An 18864-nucleotide genomic window follows, 5' to 3' on the forward strand; every position below is an offset into this window, starting at 1 on the left:
TAAGATTAGCGTTCGATTGAAGTATGCTGCTTCGGAGCAATTACTATCATTAGAATTACCGGTAGTCCAAATTTGGCTCATTTTTGTTTAAAAATACTTTTTTTTGTCTTCCATATTGAACTCTATTATTACCAAACACCTATTGAGCCCTTTCCATGGTTGTAAACAAGGGTGACATAAATAAGCTAAGTTCATTGTTGAGGCAGAATTCATGTCAGTTTATAGCAGCCCAGTGACACAAAAATAACTTATATCAATAGGAGCAGTTCAAAATAGCAAAAAATATGTTTGAGCAGCAGGCAGCACGGCGGCGCAGTTCATGTCATGGGAACCTCCTGTGTGGGTTCAAATCCAGCTCCAGACTTCCTGTGCGGAGTTTGTATGTTCTCCCCGTGCTTGCGTGGGTTTCCTCCGGGCACATTCCGAAAAAATGTTAGGTTAATTGGCCGGTCCAAATTGTCCCTAGGTGTGAATGAGCGAGCGATTTGTCTGTCCCTGTGTGCCCTGCGATTGGCTGGCAACCAGTTCAGGGTGTCCACTGCCTGCAGATAGCTGGGATGGGCTCCAGCACCCCCTCGACCCTACTGAGGATAAGCGGTGCAGCTGATGAGATGTTTGAGCAGCACGGTGCAGAGGTTCAGGGTTCAAATCCATCTATCACAGCCTCCCTGGCGTGGAGTATGCATGTTCTCCCTGGTTTCCTCCCACATTCCACAAACATGCATGTCAGGTTAATCAGCTGGTCCAAATTGTCCCTAGGTGTGAATGAGCGAGCGATTTGTCTGTCCCTGTGTGCCCTGCGATTGGCTGGCAACCAGTTCAGGGTGTCCCCTGCCCACTGCCTGAAGATAGCTGGGATGGGCTCCAGCACCCCCTCGACCCTACTGAGGATAAGCGGTGCAGCTGATGAGATGTTAGAGCAGAACGATGCAGAGCTTCAGGGTTCAAATCCACCTATCACAGCCTCCCTGGCGTGGAGTATGCATGTTCTCCCCGGTTTCCTCCCACATTCCACAAACATGCATGTCAGGTTAATCAGCTGGTCCAAATTGTCATTGAGCGAGTAAATTGTCTCTGTGAACTGGCAACCAGTTCAGGGTGTCCCCTGCCCACTGAAGATAGCTGGGATGGGCTCCAGCACCCCCGCGACCCTACTGAGGATAAGTGGTGCAGACAGCGACATTTTTAGTCATCAAACAAGGTTCTTTTAATCAGTGCTGGGTATCTTCCTTTGGAAGTATTAGAAAAAATGAAAAAAAGGCCTTGAAACTGAGAAATAGTCCTTGAATTTGTCCTTGAAACAAGTGAACCAACCCTGTTTTTGTCAATCCAGTCTTTGAAATAGCACAAGATCCACTCCTCCCAAGACAAAAACTCGATTGTTCCGCTTTGAGACGAAAGCATCTCTAGCATAATGCCGTCAGACGGGCCGTGCCGGAAAAAGAACTCGTTGGATGACATTTTCTGTATACTTTGCCGCTTACGAGTCAACAAACAGGAGCGCCAACTGGAAAGAGTCCTTCAAGACAAACTTTTTCAATTGTCTAGCGAAATGACGCGGAGCCGACGCCTAGAACCGTTCCAAAACACTGCAGAGAAAACATTTTAATAAAGCGCTAGCGAAACGTTTAAACACAGGGGCGTTACCAGGGATGGGCAGTGCCCACCCATTGATGTGTTCAGCCCACCCAAAGGAAATTGGATGTCGTGGTGAGAAGTCTAAAAAATATTTTAACAAAAGAAGAAAAAAATAAGGGGAAAGGGAGGGAAAAAACAAAATAAATCAAGAAAAACATACTTAAATGCTGGGGGGAAGAGAAAAGAATGAAAGGAAAAAGATAAAATAAGATAAAGTTAAAAAAAGGAAAGTAGGAAAAAGAATGGGAGAAAATGAAAAGAATATAGAAAAAGAGGAAAAAAGCTAGGAGAAAATGAAAACACAGAAAACAAAAGGAAAAAATAGAGGAAAAAAGCTAGGAGAAAAGGAAAGAAAAAAAAATAGAAAACAAGGAAAATAGGGGAGGGAAAAAAAGCTCGGAGAAAAGGAAAAGAAAAAAATAGAAAACAAAAGGAAAAAATAGAGGAAAAAAGCTAGGAGAAAAGGAAAGAAAAAAAATAGAAAACAAGGAAAATAGGGGAGGGAAAATAAGCTCGGAGAAAAGGAAAAGAAAAAAATAGAAAACAAAAGGAAAAAATAGAAGAAAAAAGCTAGGAGAAAAGGAAAGAAAAAAAATAGAAAACAAGGAAAATAGGGGAGGGGAAAAAAGCTCGAAGAAAAGAAAAAAATAGAAAACAAAAGGAAAAAAGTAGAAGAAAAAAAAATAAAGCAAGAAAGTAAAAAGCTAGGGGAAAAAACATTTTAATAAAGCGCTAGCAAAACACTTAAACACAGGGGCGTTACCAAGGATGGGCAGTGCCCACCCATGGATGTGTTCAGCCCACCCAAAGGAAACTGGATGTCGTGGCGAGAAGAGTCTAAAAAATATTTTGACAAAAGACTAAAAAAAAAACAAGGGAAAGGGGGGTGGGGGAAACAAAATGAAGCAAGAAAAAAAATCTTAAAAGCTGGGGGGAGAAGAAACAAAAGAATGAAAGGAAAAAGTAGAAAAAAAAAGCTGGAAGAAAAGGAAAAGAAAGAATATAGAAAACAAAAGGAAAAAAGAGAGGAAAAAAAGCTGGGAGAAAAGGAAAAGAAAAAAATAGAAAAGAAGGAAAAAGGGGAGGGAAAAAAAGGTAGGAGAAAAGGAAAAGAAAAAAATAGAAAACAAAGAAAAAAGGGGAGGGGAAAAAAGGTAGGAGAAAAGGAAAAGAAAAAAATGGAAAACAAAAGGAAAAAAGTAGAAGAAAAAAAAGAAAATAAAGCAAGAAAGTAAAAAGCTAGGGGAGAAAAAGGAAAAGAAAAGGGAGAGAAGAGAAGAATGTAAGCAGGGAAAATAACTGAAAAGCTATTAAAAAAAAAGAATAATAGTGCCTTAAATCCTTGAAAATGCTTCAATTGTATTGCTCTGTTGTTTTCAAGGTTGGAAAAGTGCTTGAATTTTAGGTCAAGTGCTTGTAAATCCATCAAAATCTTGCCATGTTTCCTAGGTTAGGTGTTAGGCTAGCTTGGGTTTGGACCTCAAATAAAGGTTTTAAACATATGGTTCCAAAATGGGTTTGGGGTTAGCGTTAGAATCTAATGTTTAGGCTTCTTATTTGGGTATTAAACTCTACTTTCAGGGTTCTGAAATAGGGTTCTGAAATAGGGTTTGAGAGCCATATTAGGGTTCTAAACCCAACGTAGTATTCCAAACTGGTTTAGAGTTACGGTTATGGTTTGAAACTGGGTTAGCAATAGAGTTATAGCTAGAGTTAGGTGTAGGGCTAAGGATAGGAGCTAAGGTTAGGGTTTCAAAATAAGGAATTACGGTTCAAAACTAAGGTTTAGGCTCTAGTTCTTTTGATCAGTGCCGGATTCCTTTGAATGATACTGGAAAATTTGCTTTGAAAGTCCTTGAAAAGTGCTGGAAATTGCAATGAAAATGGTGTAGAAACCCTTATGTATGAAAACTGCAAAAGTATGAATATATCTACCGTATTTTCTGGACTATAAGGCGCACCGGATTATAAGGCGCACCCTCAAAAAACTTCCCTTTGAGTTATTTCATACATAAGGCATATAAAATGGAAACTACGGGTTGCATTTAAAACATCAGAAAACTCAAGGGGGTGTGTTAGGGTTAATATTTTCGTAGGTTAACCCCAAGTGATCAATAAGAGAGGCAAAATGTAGTTTTAGAATTTATTAACTGCGCAGTGGTAGACGAATTCAAAAAAGTTTTAGCGTCTCACGTGTTTCTCGTGGTGCAACCCGGTTTTGTTCAAAACGTGCGCATGCGCAGAAAGTATCAATGACGTCACACATACGTTTCCGGTTCAAAGTTCGCCCATAGATAGCAATTACAAACGATGTCATAGCTTTCGGTACAAAACAGCAGAAAAATGAGTTGTAATACAAGACAAGCACATCAGGATTATTTGTAACATAGAAGACAGAGAAATACACAATTAACTAAAAACGATTAGATTTGACATTTCCCCCCTGTTGTGGATTTCGAAGGATATCAGTGATAGTACCAGAGATTTTCAAGTTAACACATTAAGAAAAACAACAGGTTAGTAGTTTCGTGGAGGGGCGAAAAACCTTCGTAAAGGAGAAAAATTCCCCTCCTCCCACCTCATTTTCGTGAGGTCGAGTGTTTCTTATGCTAGAAAACGTTGTAGTAATGTGCGATAGTTAACTATAAGAATCACAGATAAAACGAACAAAAACCATAATACAAAAAACACAAAACAAAAAACCCTGCCTGTGTGTTGGTCTTCACAGGGCCTGAATGACTTGGTGAGCGGGACTCGATTAGCTTACCCGCTCAAATGTTCGCGTGTGCAATAGAGAGGTTTCCCTTTGTTGGTAGGGATGAGTTCTTTTAGACAATGCTGTCTAAGTCCATTAAAATTCGGTGTATGGGAACTGATACCAATAAAACAAAGCAGTCCGCAAAGTCCAAAATTTTCAACATTACGATAGAAGAAATTGAACCTTATCTTATTTCCTCCCTTAGTTGTTAGGATTCTCATTTTGGTACTTTTACGACCATTTCTCTAGATATCATTATAGAATATAATGCCTATTCTTTCGGAAGAATAGATTAGGGCACTATTGGCAGCTTTTGATGCAGTTTATCATCAGCATGGGCACCATAAGGATCCCCACACCTTTTATTACTAGCAAAATGTATATGGTCTTTAACGGTAGGACTTCTTTCCGACACTGCCGAAAGGACGAACATAGATGGCTGAAGTTGAGCGAGAGGTCTCAGCACCAGCATGTTCCCATTTTAGAGAACTAGATCTCTGGATGACTCCATAGCCCCCAGGGCCTTTGAGCGGCACGGTGACCTGCTGGGTCGAGGCCACGTGGCCATGAATAGACGCCGGGCGATCGCCACCTTTGCATCGCTCCAGTTTGGTCTTGAGGGCAGAGTAGGAGTCGGCGTGTGCAGGGTTATGAGTGAAGGACTGGGAGAGCTTCTTACGAGGGTTATCGTCGAAGGACTCGATGACGAAGGCCTGCTGGCTCGGGCGCTCGGGTGGACCCTGCTTGGAGGGGTCTGTGAAGGGGGATGGGACCCGAGGGGGGCTTTGGCACGGGGGGCATTTTCTCTGTCCTTTGAGCGCCGGGTCCTCAGTCACTGAGTTCCGTCGTCATGGTGATGGCCTCCTGGCGTGATGATGTGTCGCTTGTAGATGAGATGACACCATCCAGTTGTCCACATTGGATTGCTCCTCTTTTCGGATCTGGCAAGTTAGCTTCTTCCCTGAGATGACAACAGCCTCCTGCGTCGAGGCGGACGTGTGGAGGACAGTTGATGGCGCGAGTGCTGGAACACTCCCCAGAGTCCTGACCGCTGCCCTTGGGAAGAAAAGTTAGGTTTGAAGCTCCCTGGGCAGACAGAACTCAGTCATCTGTTCAGCAGGGGTCACCATCCCCTGTATGGATGAGAAGCATAAATCAATACCATAGAACTGAATATTCCGGGAAAGCTATAGATAGGAAAAAGGATAGTCAGGACTTAATTAAAAAAAATTTTTTATTAATAGAATGTGCTATTCTATTTCTTCCCCCCCCTATTGAGACTTTATGGCTCAAGAAAAATTCATTTATAGATTTGTATATTTTCTCAAGTTGTCTTTATATTTATTTTAAGTGAAAATCAAAATCCCCACTATAAGATGCCCTATCCATTTTGAGCGTTCTATCCCAAAATGCTAACTCGAAGATAAACAATTTGTTTTTTAAATTGTCAGTTCTAAATTTCAAATTTTGCTTTTTCACTAAAACTAGTCACTGAATCAGTCTAACCATCATCCTTGTCAGAATCATTTACCTTGATTTGAGTGTTCTCTTTTGTAGATTGATCACATTTGAGAAAAAAATTTGTATGCACCTTTTATTTGCATTTTCTTTTGATTTTCAATGTGTTATTTTGCTGTTGGCCATTCCCCTCGAGGCAGATGACCAGGATAGATTGTTAAATTATCAATTTAACCCAAGAAAAGACGTTTCTATTGTTATGATTCACCCTTTGTTTTGCCTTTTGTAAAAATCATAACCTATGTATTATCTTTTCAGTAAGTAAATTTGTTCAAAATAACAGTATTTTGCAAAGAAAGCAGGTAATTCACGCTCAAAGTGAATGATTTTGCCAAAAATGAAAAATACCATCCCAAAATGTTCTCAATGTGGGCGATTTTCTAATGGTGTATGGTTATTTAAATCGATTTTTGTTGATCAATTTGATAAACATTGTAAATTTGTTATATTACAACATTTCTTTTGTGTAATATTTTTCTATTCGTCCAAATTTCGTAATTTGAATCTCAAAAAAACGTTATATGGAGAGCATATTCAGAAGACAATTTTTCATCAATTTCGGAAAAAACGAGGTTTTAACTTATTTTTTACTGAATGTCTCAATTCTTCCCCCCTGAGTTAAAACCTAAGTTCACAATCTTTGAATAGTAGTGAAATCAAATTTATAAATTTGCAAGATTAATTTATCAATCTTCCTCAAATACATTTACACTTTGTATTAACAAGACTCTATAAAACTTCAAGCAGACGTGTTCTTGAATGTTGTTGCCTTTCAGTCTTTTGATTTGCTTATTCCACATTTCATTCACCAGTTGAATGTTGCTTTTGGCCCATCAAAAATAGTTTTTCAAAAATGTGTCCATGTCAAACACAAAATGACTTTATTGACTTTTCTGTCAGTTCCACTGGCAACGACTGCAGGAATCTCCTGTTAGCTGTCTGAAAAGCAGCTGGGATGTGCCCCCAACACTCCCATGATGTCGTTGTTGAGCGTAGTTGGGATGTGCTCCATCTCACTCCCTTGGCCTCGCTGTTGATAAGCATCGCAAAAATGCATGACTGATGTCTTTGGCTCTTTCAGCAAATGATTTTTGTCCATGATTTCTTTTTGACAGGGTGGTATGTCCTTTGAAGAGTAAATGGACTTTCAAAAAGAGTCTTTTGGTGGAATTCAGACACTTAAGAGTCTCGTTAATTCCATTGTGCTTATGTAGTGGGATTTTTTAATAAATTGGCCGCATTATTCAATGTCTTAAATTTTTCTCTAAATTTAAGTACTAGTAGACATTATCCTGGTTTAATCAATTTCTATCCATTTATTTCCCATGCAATTATTCTTAAATTAGCCCGATATGTCTCGAAATCAACTAATCCGTTATCCTCTTCAAAATTGATCAGTTTCTCATTGTGTTCTAAAAATGCTCTTCCATAGAAACCGTTTCCTTTCAACTTAATCAAAAGTCAGTATTTGTTGCACATTTGTTTACCACTTGTCAATTGTAACACTCATTCTAAAAAAAATTCAGTGTGTAATCAATTGTCCTCCCAATTTCCTTTGGGCTAAATTTTTCAAAATTCCAAATTCTCACACTAAATATCAAAAATCTCAAAAGATCTAAAAAAAATTTCTCAAAAATGCCAAATCGAACTTAATGTCATAAGTTTTCTAATTGTATTTTGTTCTCTCTGTAATCATAATCAATCTTTTGTTATTGATCCAATATAGAGCCATACATACTTGTCCCTTATGAATTATCTTGTTGAGTGTATCTATTTTGTTTATTCATTATCTTTTATTTTGCGCAACAATCTTCGTTTCTACGCACTAGTCTTCGTTCTAAGCATCCTTTCAAGATCCCTTGTGATTAAAGCTAAACAAATTAACGATCTGGTCCAACTATTGCTACTTGTTTCTCTTTTTCCTGTTTAAAAGAAAAAAAAAATAGATTCAGTGACTGAAATAGCTTCAGCTACGTTATGATTTCTAGTCTCCAATTCTTTTTTGTGTTAATTTGTCGTCATTTTCAAACTTTCAAAATTTTGATTATTTGAAATGGTTCAAATGACCTATTCAGAGTAATCTATTATTGAATACGAGAACAACTAAGGAAATAACCTTCACATATTACGCCTCTTGAATTTGTCCATTTACGAACGAGAAGATGAACACTAAAATTATGGACGTTTTTTTTTTTTTCAGTCATCTTCATTGTTTTTTTCGTCCCTGCTTTATCAGGAGCAAAACTACATGTCTTAAAGTTATTACCCTTTGCTATTCGCATCTTCAACAAAAAGTGATTAGTTCGGTTACTCAAATATTCTTTTTAAACTATTCTGTATAGTTATCTTGTATTAAACACTCATTGTTTTCATTTCCCCACGTCATTTATGCTGGGGACGCAACCTTTTTCCCTTTAAATTGTCATTATCATTTAGTTTAGTTACTCTTTAACAAAGATTTATCGCATTAAAACCTAATCGTTATTTTGTTATTTTCTGTACGAGTTTTTGTTATACGAGTTTTATTTTCCTGCACGCCGATCTTAGCTAACGAGATCTCGTCGCTTCGAGATTACGTCATTGTTGTTGGTAATTCTTGTCGCGCGAAGGTCAGTCTTTTTATTAGACAAACGGCTTTTTCCTTGTTCAATGCATCAAAGAGAGCTTGCTTTCACGGCTCATTTGGTTTGATGATTGATGTCACCAATTATGTACTATTAAGATGTTAAAGAGAGAGTACAGAAAGCAGAAAAGTGGAAGAAAAAAAAAAACAAAACAAGCCTGTTATTCACAATTACCATCAACAAATGCAGAAAATAAATTAATAATTTGATGATCAAAACTGAAAGAATACGCAGATATCTACTATATTTGTCACCCAGGGGTCATCAGTAATTGATTTTTGGAAAAAAATCAATATCCAAGTGCGAAAAAATTAAAATTATTTTTTTTTTTTTTCTTTTCCGGCAAGGCCAATTAATGGGTATTTATTGGATTTCTAGCCATTAATTGGTAATTCAATGGTATTCTAGCCGTGTCAATATGGTCGAACAAACTGATCCCTCTAATCTAATTTAACCATTTTTTTTTTTCTTCGGTCCCATAACCGTGCGAAGATTACAATCAATACAGCGTAGTAGTAGTGGTGTACAACGTGTGCGTATGTACATCCACGACGTACGTGCTTGAGGCAAAACGTGAGCCAATCAACAAGCCCGATTTTGTCCCGACCAATAAAAAGCTGCTGTGCAACCACACTACGTACGTACAGCTACAATTCCATTAATTTTTCGCAATTAATGGCATTAATTTTTCACCAATCATTTATTGCTGACCCCTGTTGTCACCGATTCATAAGTTCGATCTTCGTATCACTAAATTTCAGGGTTATTAGATCTCTGCCAAGATCTATAAATCTTTTAGCAAGCTAGTACAGGGAATTCAAAATCCCTATCATATCATCATTATTGATAGTTCAGTATTAAAATTGTTTCATATATATATATATATATATATATATATATATATTATATATGTGTGTGCAGCACGGTGGCGCATTGGCCAGCACGTGTGCTGCATTACTAAGGACCTGGGAACAGGTGTGTGTGTTCCAAGTCAGCCACTGGCTCTTGTGCGGAGCCTGCATGATCTCATCGTTTCAGTCCGGCTATCCGGATCACTTACCTCATTCAAAAACATGCATTTCAGGTGGACTGACTGGTCCAAAGCTTCCCTACGTGTGAATAAGCTAGTGAATTGTATATCTTTGTGTGCCCTGCAATTGGCTTGCAACCAGTTCAGGGTGTCCTCCAATCGCTGCTCGACGGTCGCTGTGATGGACTCCAACATTCTTGATACCCCATTGAGGACAAGCGGTGTAGCTGATGGGATGAGATCTACGCGTCATAGTTATGGTTCATACCGGCCGAATATGAACACAAAACTTTTCTGGTTCTCACCTGTAACACCTTTATTGATGACATATTCCTTTATATCATAAAAATTTTTCACTTACCATTGCTCATCACATGTAATATCTTCATCATCGTTAATAGTGCTACCTTTCGCTGATCGCTCTTCCTCCCATTTTCTCCTCAGCGAGTTGTTGAGTCCAAATGAGACAAGAACCAAACTTCTAGAACTCAAAACATTGTTAGTGCAACACTTTTACTGTAAAATCAAACTTTACCTTAGATACTTTGCAGTGTTTTCACGATAGTTCCCTAACGATATTCTAGTCTATAATATTTCCCATTAGGGCAACAAAATAGTGTAGTGTTCGATATTATATCTATGTTCATTTGGCTTCAATTAGATTTGCATCATTTAAATATTTTCCGTTAATTTGTATAGCTCATCTATAATAATACTGTCACATGTTTTGCACAATGCTGACAAATTTTTTACACTATGATGACTATTCACCAAATGCATATTACACAAACCTCAACTGCATGTAACGTCTTACACGCAATTAATTTTTGTGTAAATATTGTATCAATTATAACTATAACCTTACCTTCTCTGCTCCTTTATCTTACTTTGTAGATGGAGTGTAATGCCAATTCTCATTGTCAGTCACAATATGTTAACCCATTTTGTAACTATGTCGGTAAAGGTATATTCTTATTATAAATGGTTTGCATATATATAGTGTTTTTCAAGACTGTGAGGAACTCCAAAAACACTAATGTGATGTTTTTCATACTTTTGTCTCAAGTTTTTCATATCCAATTTTCAGCGAATTATTTTTTTCTTTAAATAACTTTTCCCTTTTACATTCCTTCTTCCTCTTACTTGTATTCCACTTGCTCTTTCCCTTAACGATTCACTTTCTTTACCCTTTTTTTTTTTTCACTTCCTTTTACCAACTCTTATCTACTTGCAATATCCTTCTTTCTTTTCTCGCTCTGATCAGTCCACATCTTGTGTCTCTTCCTTTCCTCATCTTTTCGTGAACTAATTCAGCCTTCAATCTAATCTTCGTGCCTACTTCCTTTAAAACATTTCTTCAAAACTTCAAACTTTTACTGTCCATCTAATGAAATGAAATGCATTTATAAAGGGCTTTTCAAGTCTAGACTCCCCAAAGCGCTTTACATTGTGCTTCACATTTCCCAATAGCGGCCGTGCAGCCATGAAAGGCGCTAACCTGCTTATTGGGGGTATTAGGGGTTCAGTGTCTTACCCAAAGACACTTCGACATGTAACACAGAGGAGCCAGGATTCGAACTGCGATCTCTTGATCCCAAGACGAGTCCTCTACCTCCTGAGCCACTGCCGCCCCATCTAACAACTTCCTTACATGCTTTGCCAACAATACATTCCCTACATAACACTTTTTTCTTCTGCCCTTTCTAACATCCTTTTCAGGTTACCAGCCTAAATGATAAAAATGACGTGTATTGATCTACGAGTCATTTTATCATTTTTATTCCCCTCAATGAATTTTCTCTCCATATTCATTGAAAATAATTATTCGCTCTATTTCGATAATTTTGTACAAAACACCTTTTATCTCTATTGGTCTGACCCATTTTCTTCCTTTAACTAAAAAGAGAAAAACAAAAAAACAACAACCCTGGTTTTATAAAAAGAAAAAATTCATCGAATAAAAAAAATTTTTTTTTTTATTGTATTAATTTGGCAATAACTTCCCCCGTCTTTGCAGTCCTTAATTTTCTAATTTAGAACTGAAAACCGGAATATTCTATCTTTATTTTTGTTATTGTATCTTTGGTAAGTGTTATTCTGGCATTAACTTCTTTTAACGCATCTAAAATAACTCAAACATAAGTTTTCTAAACTTAGCACACCTAAATTTATCGTTTTCCAATTGAAAAAAACAAAAAAAATTTCGGACCGAAAAAAAATATTTTTTGGAACCCCTTAGGCCCGCAGGCGTTATGTTGTACACCGTTAGCGCCAAACGCCGATTTCCCAAAAAACGAACGTTTTCGATTCCTAACGCAATGTTCTATCGGTTCCACCCAAAGACAACATATTTTAAACGGTCTTACTGTTAAAAAATAACGTTTCTCTCGTTGCAATGTGCGCTTCCGTTTCCCTTTTGAAAATGCGCGCGCTTTCTCGTTTGCGGCACTTTTCTTCGTATTTTTCCATTTTTCTTTTCTTTTCAGTTACGTGGGCCGATTAAAAACTAGTACAAACAAACATAAAACAAGAAAAAAGAGAAAACAGGAAAGACTACAAACATTTACACATTGAACAAACATAAAACATTTGACAAGACAGAGTGGGCCCACACAAAAAAATTAATTTAATTTTAAACCGTGTACACTTTATTAAGCCATGCAGTTTACTTAAACTTTATTTTATATGACCACAGATGGATCCGGTCTTTTGTTCCTAACAAAAGACCATCCATGGGAAAAGTGGGGGGTCGTTTCTGTACCCTCCCCCCGTACTCGTTCCCACTTCCGTCCCAAATATGGGTTAGCATTGGGCATTTCCCGTCCCGAGGCCATCCACCCGTCTCAAACAAAAAGTTTGAGTATTTAAAATACTTCGTATTTTATTCTGATGCCTTATGGGTAATTTACTTAGCTAAGGTTTGTAATGGCTTCTCAAGCCCACATCTGGCGCCCTTCCAACACTACGATCGCTATGCTGGGTCATGTTCTATTTTATCTTACTATAAAAATGGCTTCGTTCTTAAAATTATTCCAAATTTTATATTAAAATGCATCTCTTACCGACCACTTCATCCTGGTTCGTTGACGATGCCGCTGAGTTTGAAGTTGATCTCGAGAAAAAAAGTTTCCTTTGTTCTAGACCACGTGGTAAACTGGATTGGTTTTTTTTTTTCGTTTTCAACTTCAAAATACTACGTATCATCCCGGGTTTCGGCACCAAAAATGTTAGGGTTAATATTTTCGTAGGTTAACCCCAAGTGATCAATAAGAGAGGCAAAATGTAGTTTTAGAATTTATTAACTGCGCAGTGGTAGACGAATTCAAAAAAGTTTTAGCGTCTCACGTGTTTCTCGTGGTGCAACCCGGTTTTGTTCAAAACGTGCGCATGCGCAGAAAGTATCAATGACGTCACACATACGTTTCCGGTTCAAAGTTCGCCCATAGATAGCAATTACAAACGATGTCATAGCTTTCGGTACAAAACAGCAGAAAAATGAGTTGTAATACAAGACAAGCACATCAGGATTATTTGTAACATAGAAGACAGAGAAATACACAATTAACTAAAAACGATTAGATTTGACAGGTGTCACAACCAGAACAGAATCAGGACCCAATTGCGTAACTTTAACCACAAGTTTTATTGATAGAAAGGGGAAGGGCAGATCCGGTGCTCGCTGGACACTGGAAGTAAGCTGCTCACACAATCGGATCTTGATCCGAAAACCGAAGTAGTTCTTCCGTAGCGGGAGATGGCGGTGTCGGGGACGGAAAAACAGGTCGATAGCCGGGACAGGAGAGCAAAAACGTGGTCGGGATCAAAAACAGGTCGTAGCCGAAGACAAACGGGGAGATCAGGAACGGACAGGTGGAAAAACGGGTGCAAGAACGGGACAGGCGGGAGTCAGGGTCAAAATGCTGGCCTTGCAACAACAGAGGTTCGCTGGCGGACTGACAACCGAAGAGTGACAAGACTGGGTTTAAAACGGGACAGGGAACCAATAATTTGTTGATAAACAGTAACTATGTAGAAGCATTTTGTTGCCGTCTTTAAGGCGCCCTTTCCAGTTTCTGGCAATTTTTTTATTTTTTTTTAAGCACGCTTAATATTTAGGAAAATACAATACAAGTATTATTGTTTATTCAAACATGTATTATTGCAAAAGTACACGGTAATAACAAATGTCCCCAAAAAGGAACTGAACAGAATGCAGTTACTATGGATACAACAGGAAAGTAGCCTGGTGCCCTAAGGAGTATTATCAGGACCAGAACGGAGACAGGACCCACTTGCGTTACGTTTCTCACAAGTTTTATTAGAAGAAAGGGAAAGGGTTGCGCCCACGATCCGGGGACGCGGGAATCAGGTCGCTCTGAACGCGGAAGAGGATCTTCTGTGGCGAGCAATGGCGGAAAACGGGTCGGTAGCCGGGACAGGAGAGCAAAAACGTGGTCAGGGTCGGAAACGAGTCGGAAGCCAAGAAAGAAGAGAAGACGTGGGCGAGGATTAAAAACGGATCGAAGCCAGGGGACAGACAGGAGCAAAGAACAGGTGGAAGTCAGGGTCGAAAAAGGCTTGCCTAGTGTTAACTGAGGTTCGCAGACGGACTGACAATAGGGGATTGACAGGAGCGGGTTGAAATAGGGACAGGGAGCCAATCAGAGTCCGAGAAGGTTGGCGCCATAGGACCGGCACAGGTGATTCACATCAGTAATCATGACACTTATAAAAATATGGAATCATTTTGAAATAATACCATCTATACAGTTCGAACGGAACGGAACGGAAAAAAACGGGTCAGTAGCCGGTACAGGAGAGCAAAAACGTGGTCAGGGTCGGAAACGAGTCGGAAGCCAAGAAAGAAGAGAAGACGTGGTCGAGGATCAAAAACGGATCGAAGCCGGGGGACAGACAGGAGCAAAAAACAGGTGGAAGTCAGGGTCGAAAAAGGCTTGCCTAGTGTTCACTGAGGTTCGCAGACGGACTGACAAAAGGGGACGGGCAGGAGTGGGTACAAGTACTGAACGGGAGCCAATCAGAGTCCGAGAAGGTTGGTGATTCACATCAGTAATCATGACACTTATAAAAATATCGAATCATTTTGAAATAATACCATCTTCACCGTTCTACAGTTAATTACATTTTATTGTGTTTCTTTCATCGTAACACTTTTTTCACAAAATAAAATCATTTTTCAACAGACTGATTAAAATTAGAGACTAACAACGATTTAGGCACGGGAAACAAATCTGAAGGTTACAAAAGTCAGCAATGAGTAAAAAGTGTTCAGGCCTCTGCTGTGAATGTCTCCACACTGCTTTGGTGTGATTTTGGTCCATTCTTCTTCCAGCCTTCTCCATAGTTCAGTGATTGGAGTGGGTTTCTCGATGGGCATAAAAACCGGATTTTGAGTATAACTAAGTCTTTTCACCTCAATTCATCCCCCCAAAATTAAAAACGACACGTGTGAAGCGCTGATACTTTTAAAATTCTGAGATAGAAGTACTCGATACTGCACTTTCCTTTTGACTGACAGTAAAATAGTACAATACTAGGGTAAATTACCTTTATAGGCGTGAAACCTGATTTTGGTTTTATAACAAAGTCTTTGCAATTTAATTAATCTCCCAAAAGTAAAAAATACTTGTGTAAAGGTCTGATACTTAAAAAATTCCGAAATGGAAGTACTCGATACTGCACTTTCCTTTTGACTGACAATAAAATAGTACAATACTGAGGTAAATTTCCGGTATAGGCGTGAAACCTGATTTTAGGTTTCCAACAATTTAATTCATCTCCAAAAAGTAAAAAATACTCGTGTAAAGGGGTGATACTTAAAAGATTCCGAAATGGAAGTACGCGATACTACATTTTCCTTTTGACTGACAATAAAATAGTACAACACTAGGGTAAATTACCGATATAGGCGTGAAACCTGATTTTGGTTTTATAACAAAGTCTTTGCAATTTAATTAATCTCCAAAAAGTAAAAAATACTCGTGTAAAGGTCTGATACTTAAAAAATTCCAAAATAGAAGTACTCGGTACTACACTTTCCTTATGACTGACAATAAAATAGTACAATACTAGGGTAAATTACCGATATAGGCATGAAACCTGATTTTGGGTTTACAACCATTTTATTCATCTCCAAAAAGTAAAAAATACTCGTGTAAAGGTCTGATACTTAAAACATTCCGAAATGGAAGTACTCAATACTACACTTTCCTTTTGACTGACAAAAAAATAGTACAATACTGAGGTAAATTACCGATATAGGCGTGAAACCTGATTTTGGTTTTATAACAAAGTCTTTGCAATTTAATTAATCTCCAAAAAGTAAAAAATACTCGTGTAAAGGTCTGATACTTAAAAAAATTCCGAAATGGAAGTATTCGATACTGTACTTTCCTTTTGACTGACAATAAAATAGTACAACACTAGGGTAAATTACCGATATAGGCGTAAAACCTGATTTTGGGTTTACAACAATTTAATTCATCTCCAAAAAGTAAAAAATACTCGTGTAAAGGTCTGATACTTAAAAAATTCCGAAATGGAAGTACTCGATACTGCACTTTCCTTTTGACTGACAATAAAATAGTACAATACTAGGGTAAATTACCGATATGGGCGTGAAACCTGATTTGGGGTTTCCAACAATTTAATTCATCTCCAAAAAGTAAAAAATACTCGTGTAAAGGTCTGATACTTATAAAATTACTTATAGTTATTTAGTTGTTATTCTTGAAATTGATATTAAACTGTGTGTCTTCTTTGTAGCTCGATGCATTTTTCCTTTGACTGTTTTGATAAAGAGTAATATTGGAGTAACAACCTTTTGACATTAAAGGGTGATGAATTTTATTTTTACAAGCAAAAAAAAACCACAATCTGTCTCAAATATATATACAAAAAACGATGTGCTTGTTTAAAATGAAGTTTTTCTACCTTTATAGGTATTTAGTTGTTATTTTTGAAACTGATATTAAACTGTGTGTCCTCTTCGTAGCTCAATATTGATTTTTCTCCCCAAATTGATGTTCCTTGGCTCAAACACTGCGCGCAAACCCGGTCCCCCACTTGGACCCCCCACCTCACAAGTCCGCGTCGTAGGGCCTCCCGTTGTAGGAGGTGTCGACGGAGCGGGGCCCGGCACTTTTGGCCCTCGGGAAGGAGATGTCGTCGTCCATCATGGAGTCCCTGATGTAAGGCACGCTACTCGGCGCGGGGCTCCTGGCGCTCAGCGACGGCACCTCCACGCGCCTGGGTTCGGACGGCGGCCGCGCGCTGAAACGGGTTCTCCCGTTCTCCCGTTCCTGGACCCGCACCTCTCCCCGGTTTTTGCCCCCGCAGCATCGGCAGATGCCGATGAACATCACGAAGCCGCCCAGGATCTCGAAAATCCCTCCGATGAAGCCCAGCACGATGCAGTAACCCACGCGCACGGTGACCCTCGGCGTCACCGTGGAGATGTCCTCCAGGATGTGCGTGTACCAGGACACGGGGATGATGGCGAAGACCCCCGAGATGAAGATGAGGATCCCCCCGAGACCCGCCACCACCCAGTTGGGTCTCTCGGTCCAGCAGCGGATCCCGGGGATGGCCACCGCCAAGCCCACCAGGGTGACCACCAACGAGGCCACCATCAAGCCCTGCGCCACATCGATGATGTCGTTCCCGAAGTACTCCGAGTCCTCCAAGCCGCAAGTGGAGGAGGTGGAGGTGGTGACGGAACGGCAGATGTCCCAAATGCCCTGCTCGATGAATTCGTTACTCGGGGTGTCGGGGACGTCCTCCAGGGTTCTCCAGTTGGGGGCCACCGTGGAGGTCAGGTTGAGCACCCAGCCGCAGGGCGCCATCACCAGGCCGAAGATGAAGATGCCCGGCGTTCGCAGGGAAAGGCGCATCCATTCTTGTGCGTTTCGCCGAGGCATTTTCAGAGAACTTCAAAAACCGTTTCGGTTCCCCTGGAACGGCAGAAGACTGAATGAGGACGCGCAGGGCGAGCGCTCGATATGTACATGGGAGTGGTGTGTCGTTCGAGAACGAAGCGGCGCTATAAACCGGCTCCCTGAAGATAAAGAATCGGTTCCTTTCAAGACGTAAATGCAGCCCATGTAAACGATTCATTTTGCACTGATGGATTTCTTTTCACATTCTTTCTTGATATGTGTTGGATCTTTCAATCTTATTTTGTGGAGCGTTTTTGGAGAACAGTGGATTGTTCTATAGCTTATGAATGACCTATAGCAGGGGTGTCAAACTCATTTGAACTCGGGGGGCCACACGATAGAACAAACATTCTGTCGGGGGCCGGACTAGTACGTTAAAGAGAAAGAAAAAGAGAAAGAAATAAGAGAAAGAGGGAGGGAAAAGGAGAGAGGGCGGGACAAAGAAAGAAAAAGAGAGGGAGGGAGAGGGAGAAACAAAAGAGATAAAAAGTCGTGAGAGAGGGGGAAAAGAAAGGGAGAGGAAGAAAGAAATCCAAAGAGGAATAGAAAGAAGGAGAGAAAAGAGAAAAGAACGCGCAAAGGGTATGAAGAGAGAAAGAGAAAAAAGAGAAAAGGAAAAAAGGAAGTTAGAGCAAAAGAGGTTAAAAGACCGAGAGAGAGAAAGAGACAGTGGGAGAAACGGGATGGAAAAGAGAGAGAGAGAGAGAGAGAGAGAGAGACAGAGAGTTAGAGGGGGAGAGAGAGAGAAATACAAGTACAGTGTCTTTGTGAGATACACCTGGCTTTGGCAACACCAGGTTGACATATTTCAACCTGCAGCTCGTTTTTCTCTTGCGCTTCTCTGAGTGTTGTCTGGCGGGCCAAATTTAATCCCTTAGCGGGCCTGTTCTGGCCCGCGGGCCGCCTCTTTGACACCTGTGGCCTATAGTTTACTTCTGTTTATTATTTGTTATTGCAACATCCGTTGCAGCCTGGTCATCCTGGAAGGGGGATAACCTCAGGTTTTGAGTTTTTCCTTGCTCTCATGTAGGTTTTAGATCAGGGGAATGAACGAGCGAGTTGTCTGTCCCCGTGTGCCCTGCGATTGGCTGGCAACCAGTTCAGGGTGTCCCCTGCCCACTGCCCGATGATTGCTGGGATGGGCTCCAGCACCCCCGCGACCCTACTGAGGACAAGGGGTGCAGATAATGAGATGAGATGAGACAAGTCAGAAAATTGGGTTTTTTTCCTACCACTAGGAGGCGACTCATAATACGCACTGTCCCTTTAAACTCTCATATCAAGGCGCGGTTCTTATACTGTCTTCCCCTGGTGAATTGTTGCTTTAATCCATTTGTG

At 39.8% G+C, this 18864-nt stretch overlaps 1 protein-coding gene across 1 annotated transcript; it reads right to left on the reverse strand.

The window, feature by feature from the left end:
- Nucleotides 1–14695: 14695 nt before the first annotated feature.
- On the reverse strand, nucleotides 14696–17560 carry cldn23.1 (claudin 23.1). The gene has a single exon (XM_088319812.1). The coding sequence runs from the start codon at nucleotides 17506–17508 to the stop codon at nucleotides 16669–16671; it is 840 nt and encodes a 279-aa protein (XP_088175938.1). The 5' UTR covers nucleotides 17509–17560; the 3' UTR covers nucleotides 14696–16668.
- Between the last annotated feature and the right edge of the window lie 1304 nt (nucleotides 17561–18864).

Source organism: Urocampus carinirostris, chromosome 16 (genome assembly GCF_059441175.1).
Source record: "Urocampus carinirostris isolate Australia breed hairy pipefish chromosome 16, RoL_Ucar_1.0, whole genome shotgun sequence".
In the NCBI taxonomy this organism is placed as follows: Eukaryota; Metazoa; Chordata; class Actinopteri; order Syngnathiformes; family Syngnathidae; genus Urocampus; species Urocampus carinirostris.